At 38.8% G+C, this 17,614-nt stretch overlaps 1 protein-coding gene across 11 annotated transcripts in view; it reads right to left on the bottom strand.

The window, feature by feature from the left end:
* OXR1 (oxidation resistance 1) overlaps positions 1-17,614 on the bottom strand; it is a 464,297-nt gene that overhangs the window by 78,531 nt on the left and 368,152 nt on the right. For 2 of the 11 annotated variants that reach the window (XM_040494234.1, XM_040494237.1), the window contains exon 1: positions 4,268-4,566. The exons of 6 other annotated variants lie outside the window; for them this stretch is intronic. In XM_040494234.1, the coding sequence (XP_040350168.1) occupies positions 4,268-4,466 (199 nt within the window). In that variant the 5' untranslated portion in view covers positions 4,467-4,566. Of the gene's footprint in view, positions 1-654; positions 683-3,955; positions 3,980-4,267; positions 4,571-17,614 lie in introns of those variants that run through there. 3 more of the 11 variants (XM_040494244.1, XM_040494243.1, XM_040494242.1) reach the window with 3 other exon arrangements.

The raw sequence follows: 17,614 nt of genomic DNA, 5'->3' as shown, positions 1-17,614 counted from the left end.
TACATTAGAATAAAGTTCTAAACATAGTTAACATTAAGCTCTAAATATTCTCATGGTTTCTAAATTTAGCCAAATACTTGCGCCTCTCAATTTATAAAACAATTACACAAATACTCACTTTAAATAGTATTTACAAAACTAATTTGTATTCACTTTAATAAGGCCTAATACTCTGAAACACAATATTTTGAAGACCAAGTACACTGATTATTCCTAAACTTAATACAAAAATACTAAAACTAAACATTTAATAAATTTTATCATTCCTATATTTACTTCTAACCTTATCATGGATAAAAGATCCCTTAAGGAAAATAGCAATTCTCTAAGTGTGGTCCTCAGAACAGCAGCACCAGCATTACTTGGTAAAGTGTTAGAAATGTGAATTATGGGGCCCAACCCACAAGCACTACTACTACATCAGATATTCTGGGGAAGGGGCCCCTCATTTTTGTTTTAACAAGATTTTCAGGTGATTCTGACACACACTAAAGTCTGAGAATCATTGCTTTACTATAGCCTCGAATATTCAGAGGCAGTTTTGTCCTGAAACAGGTAATACAAGACTTCCAGTGATCCTGTGAGATGAGCAGCAATTCTAAAATAGGGAAATCTACCTCATACTTGAGAAGGAAACAATGAGCTCAAGCTTACCATCAGTTACCATCAGAGCAGGTTGAGATTGTGTATCAAGGTGAGGTTCTTCTCTCTCCCACAGTTCCCAACTTAAGAAATGAGACTAAGTACAGACATCTAGGGTCACCCTCTTCCACTGACCAACACTGTGAGTTTTGTTTTGTTTTTTAAATAGTCACTGCAACAAGTGGCCCTCCAAATCTTTTAGAGGCACTTGGTCTTTTACAGATTCAAGATAAACTATTACCTAACTCTTATAGATAATCTGCATCTGCAATTTCCAACCTAAAATATATCTAAGTTTTCTAACATCTTCATTGGATTTTGCTTTTTCAACTCATTTTAATATCTATCGTAAAGAAGCTTCAATGACAATCCATCCTAGCCTTTAACTAATTTAACTTGTTTTAATTTAACATCATACATGATAGAGCTCTATGTTCTTCTCACATTTTTTTTTCCCCTGAGAGAGCTATAACTCTTAGAAATATACTCAGAGATAACATTCAAATGGATTCTAGAGTCTCCATCCCTTACTTCTCTGTCTGGCTGCGTTTTTCATCAGGAAAATAGGATAGCAGTACCTACCTCGCTTGCAGACTTGTTATTGTTAGGATTAAATAAAATATTCACTAGTGGCCGCCCCAATGTTCTTGGCAGTTTTATGCTTGTTGCTGTTTCCTCCTAAAAATAAGCGTTTTAACTGCTAAAAAATGAAAATAAAATTTAAACAGGACTGAGATGTATTTAAAGTATACTGTCCCCAAGTGGGAAAAGTTGACATAGCAGGGTAGTTTGTGGTAATAACTGTATCACAATAAACTGAGACTTAAACTTGATAAAATCTTATTTACACTTATTTATAACCATATGATCTAGTAAAGTGAATACTTTCAAAGGCTTCATAGTATAGGCTTATGGTCATGCTCCCAAACAAGAGCAATACTCAAGGTCCAAAAATTTTTCTTGAATCAAGTCATAATTGACTCTTTAGGTAAAAACAAGAATTGCAACATGTTTCTTTCAAACTGTTATTAACTATAGCAGTGGTGTGATAAGCTCCTTAATGTGTCTAACCCCAATTATGGTTTTCTTGGGGGCAACTATATAATGTTGGGAGTCAGAAAACACTAAAAGCTAGTAAGAGCAAAGGCAGCCCCTAGGAAAGGAGTAAAGCCATCAGTAACACTAACAGTCCAGTAAGTGGTTTGTTTACAGAAAACAGTAAAATCAAGAACTTTCAACCAAAATTTTATCTAGTTCACCCTTAATATATCAACAGGAATGCTATTTTACCAACATAGCTGATTTTATCAACTGAACACGAAATGGGGCAAGATCACTAACAACAAACGGGGTCCCAAAGTACATCCAATCTACAAGGGGTCTGTACAAGAAATACTGCTATAGTACATAGGAGACTTTAAAGAACTGAATGAAGGGTGAGAGACAAAAGGAACCTTAGGCAGCTGTTATAAACATCTGAAATAAAGGCAATCACAAACAGTAAGGGCAAAAGAAAACCTTCAGACTGACACTCATTCTGACACACACACACACACACACACACACACACACACACACACACAGATAATCAAACAACACCCTATATCCGAACTTCATTGGGAGTAGGTAGCTGCAAAAAAAGAGTTCTCATTTTAAGCAAGGCTAAGCAGAAACTAATAAAGCACAACCTATTTTTTTTTACCTGTATATACATGTGTTGCCTCTCAAAAGGAGTCAATCTAGGGAACTAAACTTACTCTAAAAATGATGTTCAAATTATTCCTGGGGCACTTATTTCTTGAACCGCCTTCAGAACCCCGTAGGCATAACTTCATAGATCCACAATGTTTTTTATACCCAAATGCTATTTTCTAGCTTTACCACCAGTCATTTTCACTAGTTGTGTTCTAAATGAAAAAGAGCTCTGAAATTGAAAACTTTGAGAATCATCTCATCAGCTTCATTTACAAACAAGAAAATATAGGCCCAAAGAGATTAAGTAAAATTTACAAATTCTTTCAGCAAGTTAATGACAGGCATACCTGCCCACCTAACTGTAGTCATAACTGGGACATCACAAGGCCTCGCCAACTTGAGTCAGAGATCTGGGGGCACCATAAATATTAAACAATGTGCCATGTGTTGATAAGGCAGCTTCAATACAAGAGGAATTTTGAAACTGCAGCTCTGAAGGAGAGTGTCAGCTATAGCAGTCTGCTCAATAAATGTTTTCCAATGAATGAATCGGATATATATGTTTAGGCTCATTAAAAATACCTATCATATTCCTTCCTGCTTAAGTTCCACCACATAGTTCTGAATTCTCCATCCATCTAGAGGTTGGTCACATATCAACTGTTTTCAACCAGGCAACTAAAGGCTCATTTTCAAACATTTTAAAATTTCAGTCCTCATCCTTGGTCCCACCTTTAGAATTCTGCATCTGGTTAACACTCTTCAAAGCACAAATAAAGTAGCCCCTTCTGCGTTTTCTAATTCCATAAACAGGAATTCTAAAGATAGGTTATGTAAAGTGAGAAAAAAAATATTTAAAGGGGCCATGCTAAAATTAAGATTTTAATATTCAAGTTTCTTCCAAGCTTCACTTACACACCTATACCCACAGATCTACAGATGTGTCCACCGTTTCACTGCTTTAAAACGAACAGCAGAATGTGGAGTGTGGATAGATTTTATACTGAGTTCCTCTGTCCACTCTAAACTCTCGAGTGTTCCTAAGTTTACTCTCCTAACAGCAAAGTGCGTATTAAAACAACAAAAACAAAATACAAATAACTAGGAGAGGCCTGCCACTTTATTTATTAACTTAGAGGAGGCCAATGACACTGGGGCAAGTTAACCATACGCAATACCTCTGCAGGGAGCGCTTTTTAAAATTCCATAAGGCATCAATATTGTGCCTCCGTGACCTTTTTTTTTTTTTTTTTCTTGAAAGAACGGCACGAAGCCGTTATGACGAAAGAAAACTAACCTAAGAGCGGGTACAAGTGGTCACTGGGAAGAAAAAGTTTCTAAGTTCTGCCATCTCAAGACAACACGCACGCAGCCTTTCAAAGTACAGGACACAAAAATCAACTTAGGTTCCGGTGTCAATTACGCGTTTTCTCTTCCAAAGCTATTAGAAGTGCTGAAGTGAATCCTAACAGTTGACAAATATCAAATAAAAACACTGACTCAAACCAAAACCAAGCCAGGCACGGCGTTCTTAGCCATCTCAAAGACGAAAAACACTGGCAGGGTAATTGGTGCCTTAGTCCCCTCCCAGCGGGAGGGCAAGAAGGATGGCTCGTACCCTCGAAACGCTCGGCGAGGTAAGCACAGCCGAGTCAGGTGAAGAAAGCAGGAAGAGCAGAGCAGGAAAAGCTACGACGCACACAGAAAGTCTTCCGTCCCCGGAGCCGGGCGAGTCCTTCCCTCCTCGCCCCCTCCCTGCCTCCCGCCGGGGCAAACCTGCCAACGCCCGGCCGCGCGACCCCCGCCCGCTCAGTTCGCGTCCGGCGCCAGCCGGGGCCGCGCACGCCCACCCCGAGCCCTAACCGCCGCCCCCACCCTCAGCCCCCAGCCCGGGTCGGCCGCGCGGGAGGCGAAGGAAGGCTGGGCTCACCAGGTCCCTCCGGGCTGGACGGCGCCGGGGGCCGGTGGGGCGGGGACCCGCACCCGGGGTCCCCCTGGGCGGGCTCCCTCAGGTAATCCTCGAAGCGCACCTGCCGGGCTTCGCCGCCACCGCCGAAGCCCCACAGGCGGTTGGCCGTGCCCCGCAGAAGGCGCCCGCTCTTCCCCGTGAAAGTGGTCAGGTAGTCCATGCCGCCGCGGGGCAGGGGCCGAGGAGGCCGGCGGTTTCTGCGGCGGCGGCAGCCACTGGGTGCGCGCCTGCCGGCCCCTGCGACCCGACCCGGGGGCGGTGGCTCCGCGCGCCTCACAGGAGGCGGGGAGGGGGAGGGGGCTGCCCCAGCTTGGCCTGGGGGCGGACCATCAGGAAACTACGCATCGGGGGGAGCAGAAGCTCACAAAAGTTTTTAAAAGTTTTTTTTTTGTGGCTCCCAAACGCCAAGTCAGGTAGGTCTTAACTTGTGAAGTAAGTGCATTCTCACTGGAACAGACGCAGGGACGAAAAACCTGCAGCTTTTAAGCAAGCCAGACCGGTTCTATCTGTTCCCCCACCCCCCCGCCGTCCGGCCCCAATGGAGTAGGCCTGCCCCGCCCCCCCGCCCCGCCCCGTCCGGACTCGACCGGACTTTCAGGACTGCTAGGGAAAAGGGAGGAGGGTGAGCCTTAGGGCCCTATGGCTGAGCTGGGGATAGAAACGGTCAAAATGGCCTAGGGGAGTCTTTGCTGGAGTTGCACAGAGTTTGGGAACGTAGGAGGGCCATGTCAAAAAGTTTGCGTGGGGGGGTGTAAAGAAGAGGGAAACAATTCACTTTAAACTTTTGCAGCTTGTAATTGGTGGGGGGGGGGCGGGGTGGGGGTAGACAGGAAGGAGGGAAGGTTAATTTTAACATAAAATTTCAGTCATAGTTAAAATAAAACCAACCTAGAGAAAATGCTTCTTAGGAAGCATTATGAGACCATATTCGTAGAATAAGGTATTAATAGTCACGTGTTAAGTTCGTTGTAGCATTATGAACTGATGCTAGTTTGACATTCCATGAATCTGGTCCTTTAAAGCAAGGTAATTAAGGGCTTCGGTGTGCAACCTTATCCTCCTTTAGGCAAAGAAGGAGCAATGACTTTTGACACATTTACTACGTTTCCTGTGGGATCTGGTTATTCTCTTCCGTTCACATCTGTTTATATCACTTCTAGTTTTTCTCACGCATTAAATAAATAAACCCTCTTTTTTGGAATTACCAATTTATTCATGTCTGTGAAGAAACGTTTTGAATTACTTAGGGGTTGAAGAGTTGATCATAGCAAATAATAGAGTCCAGAAAATCTTTAAGGAATTTAAGCTTTTTGCCAAACCATAAAGATGATTCCCTCCTCCCTTTTTCTAATTGATCTTTTTCCCACCATCACCATTTTCAGATTAAATTCTTACAGGAAAAACTTCACCATTCTAACAACAGTATCACCTTTATACCTGGTTAAAAATACAGAATGTTTGGGCTGTACCCCCCCGAGTGTAATTCAGTGTTTGTGAGAAAGGACCCAGGAATCTGCATATCCAGCAATCATTCACGTGTTCAGAGGTGCTGCTTGGGAAAGCACTGCCTTCTGGACCTCCTATGGGACCCATGTGGTGGAATGGTAAGTGGCTCCTAGTTTTTCCGAGATTTCCATTTGATAAGGAAGCATTACCACCCTTAGCACCACTTGTAAAATCTCACAGAGGCTCAGTAAGCTTAAAAATTGCATTGGAATGACCTAAGTCAGAACCTAATTCTGATGAACTAAACTGAAATTCTTTTTCTAAGATACGTTTTACATCTTGAGATTTATCATTTAGTTTGTGATAATCATATCCAAAATAGTGTTTGAGTATTTTACACTTGATTAAATCTGCACTTTTACATCCAACCTTAGCAGGAACCTGTACTCTACTAGATCAAATACAGGTGTACAGGCAGTTAACCCATGAATTTTTTTCTGCTTCTGTTTCATGGAAACCTAGAACTGCAGGAGAAAAAATGTATAACCGTGATGGGCTTTACAAATTTTGATTTAAACACAACTAAGCCCTAATGTCTCCAAAATCCTTTTATTCATATAGTCTATCAGCTTTTTTATTCTTCATATTTGTTGTCTGAACCATCACTATTCCCCTGAAGTTACTAAATTCATCATTACAAAATGTTACTGTGCCTTCTGTATGTAAAATCATAGGCCACCCAATATGAATACTCTCACTTTTCTTCCTTTTTTCTCTTCCATCTACAACAAGCTCATTTCCATTACTTTGCTTCAGAAGGAAGGAAGTCCTTACTCCTGTACATCCTGTTCCTTCTCCACATTAACTCTTGATCTTAGTCTGGTTTATGTTGTCTATGACTTGCCAGCCTTATTACTTCTCTCGTATTATTTTCTCTCTCCACTCTGGTTTCTTCCCCTTTGTCCCACCAGGATCACCCACAAAAATCCTTTCCATCCTTAAAAAAAAAAAAGTCTCTTTATACAATGCTTGCCTCATCCAGAAACCTTTGCCTCATTTAAAAATACCTTTACTGACATATGATTTACAAACCATATAATTCACCTGTTAAAAGTATACGATTCAACGGATGCTGTATAGTTTCACGGTTGTTAAACCATCACTAAAATCTAATTTATCAACATTTCTATCACCCCCCAAAAAGAAACCTCTTACCTATTTGCAGTCACTCCCCATTCCCACCCCCAGGAGTTGATGACCACTAATCTACTATCTGTCTTTATGGATTTGCCTTTTATAGAGCTCATACATATGGAATTATATAATATCTGGTGTTTGGTGTCTGACTTCTATCATTTAGCATAATGTTTCTGAGACTTATACATGTTATAGCAAATAGTAGTATTTCATTCCTTTCTATTGCAAATAATATTCCATTGATGGATATATCAGATTTTATTTATCCATAAACTGATGAGCATTTGGATTATTCTCAGTTTTGGGCTATTATGTATAATGTTGCTATAAACATCTATGTGCAAATTTTTTTATGGATATATGTTTCATTTCCCTATATACACAATACTGTAAGCTTAAGTTCTGTAACATGATGATTTGATACAAGTATATATTGGAAAATGATCACCATTTTCCTCCATCAATGCACACAATTCTTTTTTATTTTTGGTGGTGAAAACATTGAAGATTTATTCTCTTAGTAATACTCAAGCATATAATACACTATTGTTAACTATAGTCATCATGCTGTACATTGGATCCTCAGAACTTACTCATCTTAAAATTGGAAGTTTGTACCATCTGAACACCATCTCACCATTAACTCCAACCCCCATCTCCCCATCCCCCTGCGACCACTATTCTACTCTCTCTTTCTAAGAGTTCACCTGTTTTCAATTCTACATGTGAGATCATACAGTATTTGTCTTTCTTTGACTTCTGTTTCACTTAACATAGTGCCCTCAAGATCCATCCATGTTGTTGCAAATGACAGGATTTCCTTCTTTTTAAAGGACTAATATTCCTGTGTGTGTGTGTGTGTGTGTGTGTGTGTGTGTGTGTGTGTGTGTATCACATTTTCTTTATCCATTCATCCAATGATGGACATTTAGGTTTTTTCCATGTCCTGGCTATTGTGCCTAATGCTGCCCGTGAACATGTGAGTGCAGATACCTCTTCAAGATGGTGATTTCATTTCCTTCAGATGCATACCCAGACATGAAATTGCTGGATCATATGATAGTTCTAGCTTTATTTTTTTGAGGGACCTACATACTGTTTTCCACAGTAGCTGTACTAATTTATATTCCTACCAGTAATGCACATGTTTCCCTTTTGTCCAACAGCCTTGCCAACACTTCGTATCTCTTATTGTTTTGACCATAGTCATTTTCACTTTTGTGAGGTGTTATCTCACTATGCTTTTGATTTGCATTTTTCTGATGATTACTGATGTTACACATCTTTTTGTGTACCTGTTGGCCACTTGTATGTCTTCTTTAGAAAAATGTCTGGTCAGGTGTTTGCCTGTTTTAGCATTGGATTGTTTGATTTTTTGCTCTTGATTTTTATGACTTCCTTATATATTTGGATATTAACCCCTTATCAGATAAATGGTTTGCAAAGATTTTCTCCTATTCCTTAGGTTGGGTTTTCATTTTATTTATGGTTTCTTTAGCTGTGCAGAAGCTTCTTAGTTTGATACCCTACTGGTTTATTTTTTGCTTTTGTTGCACGCACTTTTGGTATCATATCCAAAAACATCATTGCTAAGACCAATGTCAAGGAGCTTTGTTCCTGTTCCCCCCCACCAGGAGTTTTACAGTTTTAGGTTTTACGTTTGCATCATTAATCCATTTCTAGTCATTTTTTGTGTCTGACTTAAGGTAGGGATCCAATTTCATTCTTTCGCATATGAATACCCAGTTTTCCCAACACCATTTACTAAGGAGACTGTCCTTCGTTCATTGAGTATTCTTGGCTCCCTTATCAAATAGTAGTTGACTATGTATGGGTGGTTTATTTCTGGGCTCTTGATTTTTTTTTAAGTTTATTTATTTTGAGAGAGAGTGAGTGAGTGGGAGAGGGACAGGGAGATAGGGAGAGAGGGAATCCCAGATAGGGTTGATGCTGTCAGCACAGAGCCCTGTGTGGGGCCCTACATGGGGCTCGAATCCACCAATCAAACCATGAGATCATGACCTGAGCCAAAATCAAGAGTCGGACTCTTAGCTGACTATGCCACCCAGGTGCCCCCTGGGCCCTTGATTCTGTTCTGTTGATCTATGTGTCTGTTTTAATGGCAGTACTATACTGTTCTGATTACTATAGATTTGTATATAGTGTAAAATCAGGAAGTATGATGTGTCCAGTTTTCTTCTTCTTTCTCAGGATTGGCTATTTGGGGTCTTTGCAATTCCATATGAATTTTAGGATTGTTTGTTTTATTTTTATGAAAAATGCCACTGGACTTTAATAGGGATTGTATTGAAAATGTAGAACACTTTAGGTGGTAAAGGAATTTTAACAATATCATTCTAATACATGAACACAGACTACCTTTCCATTTAATTGGATCTTCAATTTCTTTCCTCAATGTCTTATAGTGTTCAGAGTTGATATCTTTCACCTTTTTGGTAAATTTATTGCTAAGTATTTTATGGTTTTTGATGCTGTTATAAATGGGATCATTTGCTTTATTTCTTTTTCAGATAGTTCATGGTTAGTCTATGTGAATGGAACTGCTTTTCTATATTGATTTGTATCCTGCAACTTTATGAAATTTATTAGTACTTACAGTATCTTCATGGAGTCTTTAAGATTTTCTATATATAAGATCATGTCATCTGCAAATAGAGACAATTTTATTTCTTTCATATTTGATTGCCTTTTATTTCTTTGTTTTGCCTAAATGCTCTGGCTAGAACTTCCAGGACTATGTTGAAAGGAGTGGTGAGAGTAGGCACCCTTGTTTTCTTCCTGATCTTAGAGGAAAATCTTTCAGGCTTTTACCACTGAGGGTGTTGTTAGCTGTGGACTTGATATGGCCTTTATTATGTTGAAGTACATTTCCTCCACACCCAATTTATTGAGAGTTGTTGCCATGATGGGAGACTGAATTTTGTGAATTATTTTTCAGCATCTACGTGATGATTGTGTGATTTTTATCTTTCTATTAATGTGGCATATAACATTTATTGATTTGCATATTTTAACCATTCTTGCATCTCAGGGTTAAATTCCCCTTGATCATGGTGTATGATCTTTCTAATATGCTACTGAATTTGGCTTGCTAGTATTTTGTTAAGAATTTTGCATCTCTAGTTATTAGAGATATTATCCTGTAGTTTTCTTTTCTTTTGGAGTCCTTATCTGGCTTTGGTACTAGGGTAATGCTGGCCTCATAAAATGAGTTTGGGAGTGTTCCCTCCTCTTCAATTTTTTGGAAAAGTTTAAGAACTGGTATTAATTCTTCTTCAAATGTTTGACAGAACTCTCCATTGAAACCATCTGGTCCTGGGCTTTTGTTTTTTGAGATGTTTTTGATTACTGATTCAGTCCCTTACTCATGTTTGGTCTGCTCAGATTTTCTACTTCATCATTCAATTTTAGTATGTTTCTAGGAATTTATCCATTTTTCCCAGGTAATCCAATTCTAGGCATATAATTGTTCAAACAGGTCTCTTAAGAACCTTCATGTTTGTGTGTTATCAGTTATAATGTCTCCTCTTTCATTTCCAAATTTATTTATAGCTGTTTACCCTTTTTTTCTTAGTCCAGCTAAACGTTTGTCACTTTTGAATTTGTCACTAAAGGTTTGTCTTTTCTATTGATTTTCTGGTCTCCATTTCATTTATCTGCTGTGATCTTTGTTAGTTCCTTCCAACTTTTGAACTAAATTTGTTCTTTTTCTAGTTCCTTGTGGTATAAAATCAGGTTATTTATTTGAGATCTTTCCTTTTCCTTAACTGTTTCTATAAAATTCCCTCTTAGTACTGACTTTGCTGTTCTAATAGTTTGGGTATGTTGTGTATTCTGATTTTTTTGTTTCAAGATACTTTTTGCTCTCCCCTGTGGCCCCCACTGGTTGTTCAGGAGTGTGTTGTTCAATTTCCAAATATTTATGAATTTTCCCTCCAGTTTTCTTCCTGTTACTGATTTCTAGTTTCATAAAATTGTGGTTGGGAAAGATATTTTGTATAATTTCAACCCTTTTAAATTTGCTGAGACTTGTTTTGTGATCTACCATATGATCTATCCTGGAGAATGTTGCGTGTGCACTTGTGAAGAATGTGTATTCTGCTGCTGTTGGATGGAATGTTCTGTATATATCAGGTCCATTTGGTTCAAAGTATAGTTTAAAACCAATATTTCCTGGTTGATTTTCTGTCTGGCTGATCCATCCATTGTTGAATGTGGGAGATCAAAGTTCCCTATTATTACTGTACTGTTATCTATTTCTCCCTTCATATCTCTTAATATTTTTTATTTATTTATTTGGAGAGAGAGAGAGAAAGAGAGCACACGCACTTGCATGAGCAGGAGAGGGGGCAGAGAGAGAGAGAGCAAGAGAGAGGATCCCAAGCAGGCCCCCATGAACTGTGAGATCATGACCTAAGCTGAAATCAAAATTCAGATGCTCAACTGACTGAGCTACCCTGGCACCCCCCACATCTGTTAATATTTTTAAAAATATATTTAGACACTTCAGTATGGGTACATTTATGTTAATGATTATTATATTTTCTTTTTTTCATATTTATTTACATTTGAGAGAGGGAGGGAAGGGGGGGGTATAACAGAGAGAGATGGAGACAGAATCTGAAGCAGACTCCAGGCTCTAAACTGTCAGCACAGAGCCAGACGCGGGGCTCAAACTCACAAACCATGAGATCATGACCTGAGCCAAAGTCAGATGCTTAACCGACTGAGCCACCCAGGCGCCCCAGATTATTATATTTTCTTAATGAATTGGCACTTTTGTCATTTTGTCAGGACGTTGTCTCTCATTACAGTTTTTGACTTAAAGTCTATTTTGTCTACTCTAAGTATAGCTACCCTTGCTCTCTTTTGGTTTCCATTTGCAGGGAATATCCTTTTCCATCTCTTCACTTTTAGTCTATGTTGTTCCTGTAGCTAATGTGAGTCTCTTGTGGGTGGCATATACTTGCATTTCATTGTTTTGTTTTTTGTTTTAAATCAGTTTAGTCACTCCATGCCTTTTGATTGGAGAATTTAAACATTTAAATTAACAGGTAAGAAGGACTTGATAAGTAAAGGCTTACTGTTGCTATCTTAGAGTTTTCTGGCTGTCACTTAGTTCCTTTGTCCCTTTCTTCCTGTCTTCCTTTGTAAATGGATAGATTTCCATAGTGGTATGCTTTTATTTCCTTCTTTTTATCTTTTGAGTATCTTACTGTAGGTTTTTGCTTTGTGGTTACCATGAGTTTCACATAAAACATAACAGATTATTTTAAGTTGCTAATTTAAATAGCATGTAAAGACTCTACACTTTTACCCCTCCCTCATTTTGTTTATGATATCCCAATTTTAAAATGTGAATCCAGTAATAAATTATTGTAGCCATACTTATTTTTAATACTTTTGTCCTTTAACCTTTTTATTAGGGATAAGTGATTAATACACCACTACATTACAGTATCGGAGTATTGTGAATTTAACTATATAATTATCTTTGCCAGTGTGTTTTATATTTTCATATGTTTCTGTGTTACAGTTAATATCCTTTCACATTTCAGTTTGAAGAACTCCTTTTGGCTTTTTTTTTTTTTTTTTTTTTTTTTTAGGGCAGATTTAGTAATGAACTCCTTCAGTTTTTATTTGTTTGGGAAAGTCTTTAACTTGCCTTATTTCTCAAGGACAGGTTGTTAATTCATGGAAATAACGTGATATGTACCTGGCAATTGTTTTATGTGATAGAAATGTCAGCACTCAAATTTCTGATGTGATAAACAGAATCACTGATAGAATCAATAAAGTGGACTGACACTAAACAAAGAGGTTTTGTAAGTGTTAAGAAACAAAAGAATGAATCTACTATTCACTTAGTATATCTGCATCTGCTAGTAAACCTAAAGCCTAACTTAGTGGATAGCCAAATTGGTTCCCCCTTAGTGCTTCTTTCTCCACTAAAAGGGTTTCACTAGCATTCAAACTTCCTATCATATGAGAAGCACCTGTGTCAAAATTACCACAGAAAGGAAGAGAAGGTTGTTTGGATACAACTTTGATCAAAACAATAAAAAGCATTTGATAAAGACTTAATTTAACAGAATAGGAAAGAACTTACTATCGATTAAAAACAAATTCCCAATAGATGCCAATCCTGAATATAATCATTACAAATCTTACTAAAAACCAAGTAACTTTTGCTCAATTTGAAAACTATCTAAAACGTGTTAACTACTACACTAGTCAGAAAACAAACAAACAAACAAAAACATATGTAGGTAATCAAATCAAGCAAGGACCTAGGAATAACATCATTGAAAATTATAACTGAAACTTAAGTCACAGTAACTCACATCAACTTGCCATATAATTATTTGAGGACTATAATCAAAGATTATAATTATGTAATTTCAGCTCCAAATATTCCATACCTGGAATGTGGCAGCTTCTGACTCTTGGGTCAATTTCACTTAGCTCTTTGAAAAAATGCCAAGAGATATTACCATTTATAACCAAAGTTGTAGAAACTTACAAGGCTTTAAAAGTCTTTGGGATCAATGTCCAATCAAAATCCCCATAGAGGAATGTTATGTTACAAAGGCAAGTATTTGCAGTCTCTTTCCACTGCAGATTTCTTTTCATGTTTGTACTCTGTGTGAGATTGTAGTAGAGTGTTTATTTCTACAGGTGGGACTGTATGCATAGCCATGAAGTAGTCTACTCCTTGTCTCTATCTTTCTGGACTTTTCCTCTCTACCCTTGATCCACCTTTAATTCTATATTAGGTCTTTATATGTTGCTGCTTCTTATTTGTGTTTATTGAATAGAATTTTGATATTTCATGTTCTTAATCCACAAAGCTGATAAGTGAAACATGTGGATATGTAGTATGTTAAATGCTTTATTTTAATGTATTAATTTTAGTTATTAATATTAAATATTTTTTAATTAAATATTTTAAAGTTAGATAACAGTTATATTTTGGAGTGGTTTTAGGTTACAATGTATTAGAAATAACTTCCCTCTCTTTGTATTTTTTTAAATGTATTAGAAGAATGTAAATGCAAAAACAAAAAGAAAGAGCAAAATAATTTGGGAGAAACCTAAACCTGTTGTTAGTTATCACTTTTATGCCAATTGGCCAAAATGCTAATTTCCAGCTTCAACTTACAGCTGCTAACTAGGTAGTTTCGTTTTGTCTTTTTTTTTCTTATTGATGGAGGAAAACTGAACCTTGGGCTCTATCAATACAAGAAAAAACAAAGTATGGCATTAAAAAGAGAACCTGCCTTTGGGGCACCTGGGTGGCTCAGTCGATTGAGCATCCGACTTTGGACTTCAGGTCATGATCTCCGTCTGTGAGTTCGAGCCCCGCATTGGACTCTGTGCTGACAGCTCGGAGCCTGGATCCTGCTTTGGATTCTGTGTCTCCTCCTCTCTCTGCCCCTCCCCCACTTGTGCTCTGTCTCTCTCTCTCTCTCAAAAATAAATAAACATTAAAAAAAAAAAAGAGAACCTGCCTACAAGTTCATCCAACTCTCTTAAAGAAAGTGCTAGGCAGCAATGCCAAGTTCGTTCGTATCAACATTCCACTTATTTCAGTCATGGTACACAAACAGCAAACTGATAAATGCTGAGCATGTTATTTGAAAGAAGAGAACCTACTCCTCTTCCCAAAGTGTATGGGGATTCCTTGACTCCCCATTTCCCCATCCCAAATAGCATTCGGGAGAGATGCTAATAATGCCAGGTGAACTAGCCAAAATTCTGGCAGCATATAGGAAGAGAAACCCACACTTGGATGGTCAATCTTTTTTTTTTTTTTTTAATTTTTTTTTTCAACGTTTTTATTTATTTTTGGGACAGAGAGAGACAGAGCATGAACGGGGGAGGGGCAGAGAGAGAGGGAGACACAGAATCGGAAACAGGCTCCAGGCTCCGAGCCATCAGCCCAGAGCCCGATGCGGGGCTCGAACTCACAGACCGCGAGATCGTGACCTGGCTGAAGTCGGACGCCCAACCGACTGCGCCACCCAGGCGCCCCTGGATGGTCAATCTTTAAATGATCCAGCACTGACTAGATAGGCTTAATCTTCAAAAGAATCATGCACTGGCTATTTTCTCCCATGGCAGATCTACTCTTAAATCTTGCTTTTCTCAGAAAGCAGCAGACAGCAGTGTAAGAGCCGGCTCTATACAACCAACAGCATCAACAGCAGTGGCATGCAAACCATTTATTAAGTGAGGTGACAGACTGGTTGGCTGGCCTCTTTGGTCTACCCTACTGATTTTCTGGGAGGAAATTCTTAAAACATAAAGAGAAATTTTAGAACAATGTTTTTAGGCTCTGACTGAGCTGGTCCTGCTAACACACTGCATGATATATAAACACATATATTTATGTTTCTCTGTATGTTGTGTGACGTGAAATCCCAGCTTCTAGTTTCTCCTCTTGAATCCAACTCCAACACCTGCAGCCAGGGCAATCTTAAATCCACAGATCGAATTGTTTTTCCTCAACTTTAAAAACACCCCTTGTTCACAGCGGCAGCTTCCTGTTGATAATGAGAATCAGCTGTGAAACCTTTTTCAAAATGCAAATTTCCCAACTATATCCCCTTGTGCTGGGTTCCAGGGTTGTGGGGTGGGGCTCAGGAGGCTACATTTTTTTATTATGAGCCATGTAAATTTCTTGGTTGTGAGCCATGTTTGAGATTTGCTCCTCCGTAGTTCTTCCAGGTGCTTCTGCATATTTAGCTCATGAGAATCGCACATTAACTTCTAAAATAAGGCCATACATAAGACTAGTTCTGGCAAATACTGAGCAGAAGTGACGTAGGTGTTTTATCCTCACATGTGTAAAGAACACCCTCTGTCTAAACTGTAGGAAATGTTTTGCACTCCAGACTCCTCTGCCCCTGCCTCAGCAACCAAGGATACAGCTACTAGATGGTGACGCCATCTGCAACAGCCTAGATCCCTGAGAAACTCAGGGGATCAGAACTCCTCCTCCCTAACCTCAACCTGAACTGGACATGTAATATGGGCAAGAAATAGATCAAGAAATAGACACTTACTACAGCAAGCCACCCAGGTCTGGAAGTTCATTTGGTAGCATAAGCTTAGCCTACCTTGACTGATACAAGGGTATTGCAAATGCTTACTTTACATTTATCTTGATCACACATGCCAAATTAATATTGGTCCCACCCACTATCAAAAAGTAGAGCATTCCTGGGGCGCCTGGGTGGCTCAGTCGGTTGAGCGTCCGACTTCAGCTCAGGTCATGATCTCACGGTCCGCGAGTTCGAGCCCTGCGTCAGGCTCTGTGCTGACAGCTCAGAGCCTGGAGCCTGTTTCAGATTCTGTGTCTCCCTCTCTCTCTGACCCTCCCCCGTTCATGTTCTGTCTCTCTCTGTCTCAAAAATAAATAAATGTTAAAAAAAATTTTTTTTAAGTAGAGCATTCCTATGAAAACTTTCATAAGTCTTAAATGGTGTAAAGGAAAAAAATATTACCATTAATTTATATGGGAAAAATTTTGAGCATTCCCAGAATAACCAAAAATATAACCTCTCTGGCTTTGCTGATATCTTAGGATGCATCCTGCCAATGGATGCACAAAATAAATCAAGATAAAGCACAGATGCTCACAGACACAGTTTGAAGCTACAGTGGCTTGATGCTGAGATGCTAAGTGTAGCTCCCTGGAAAGGAGCTTGGCGGGCCGCTCTCCCTGCTGGGGGATCTAGTGCCTCTGTAAAAGCTCGCGGCAAAACAAATGCTGAATGCTGTTTTCACCTTTGCCTTTTGTCCATACAAACCCTCTTTGGAATTTTTCTGGTTATTGAAAACAAGTGTTAATTAATGTAGGTAGGTCTCATGTAAAGGTGAAGTGATGTAACCTGAACTTTCACAAAGCGGGGGATGCCTGTATACTGAAGATTAGCTGATTTATGCCTCTCATGTCATTTTCATATTCTGGTAAGTATTCTGAGGTTGCAAGACTATTAACTTCTTTGTCATTTCAAATATGCATGTGAGTAAGGTTTTTCTTGACATTACACAACAAAAAGCAAACAACCAAAACACAGTAAGTAGGATGCTGAGTCTCTGATGCTAGAAAGAATCCATCCATCATCTGTCATTCCCAATTTAAAACTGTAGTTTCATTTACAGCTTAATTCTCTCAAGACATGTCTTTATAATCAGAAAATATAAATTTGAACTTGTAAAATACGTGTATGCTCACAAAGTGCCATTTTTATGTTTTATATATTGGTTTTATGTAAAACTTTATTAGAAAAAGCTTGAAAAGAATTGCTTTTAGAACTACAAAGCATAAGTCTCAATTGCCTTGCGCATGGATGCCCTTAACATATTAATAGCAACCCTATTAGACCTGAGAGAGGCCTTGGTGTTTATCTACTTGAGCCTTTTATTTTTATTGATTTGTTAGCCAAGGCCCGGATTCATCAAGTGAGTCTCAGGGTCATACATTTGGATCAGAACACAGCCAGAAGAACCCAGGGTTTTCCTACAGAGAATGCTGCCACATAAAGTGCTCTATCTTTGGGATGAGCAATTATTTGTGACTCTCTCAATTTATCCAAACGTTTGTTGAAGTGGCATGATGTCCCATAAAGTGTTTTT

The sequence above is a fragment of the Herpailurus yagouaroundi genome, unplaced genomic scaffold, assembly GCF_014898765.1.
Source record: "Herpailurus yagouaroundi ecotype Mexico unplaced genomic scaffold, PumYag 186, whole genome shotgun sequence".
Taxonomy (NCBI): domain Eukaryota; kingdom Metazoa; phylum Chordata; class Mammalia; order Carnivora; family Felidae; genus Herpailurus; species Herpailurus yagouaroundi.
Note: the sequence above shows the minus strand (reverse complement) of the source record. Positions and strands in the feature narration are given on the sequence as shown.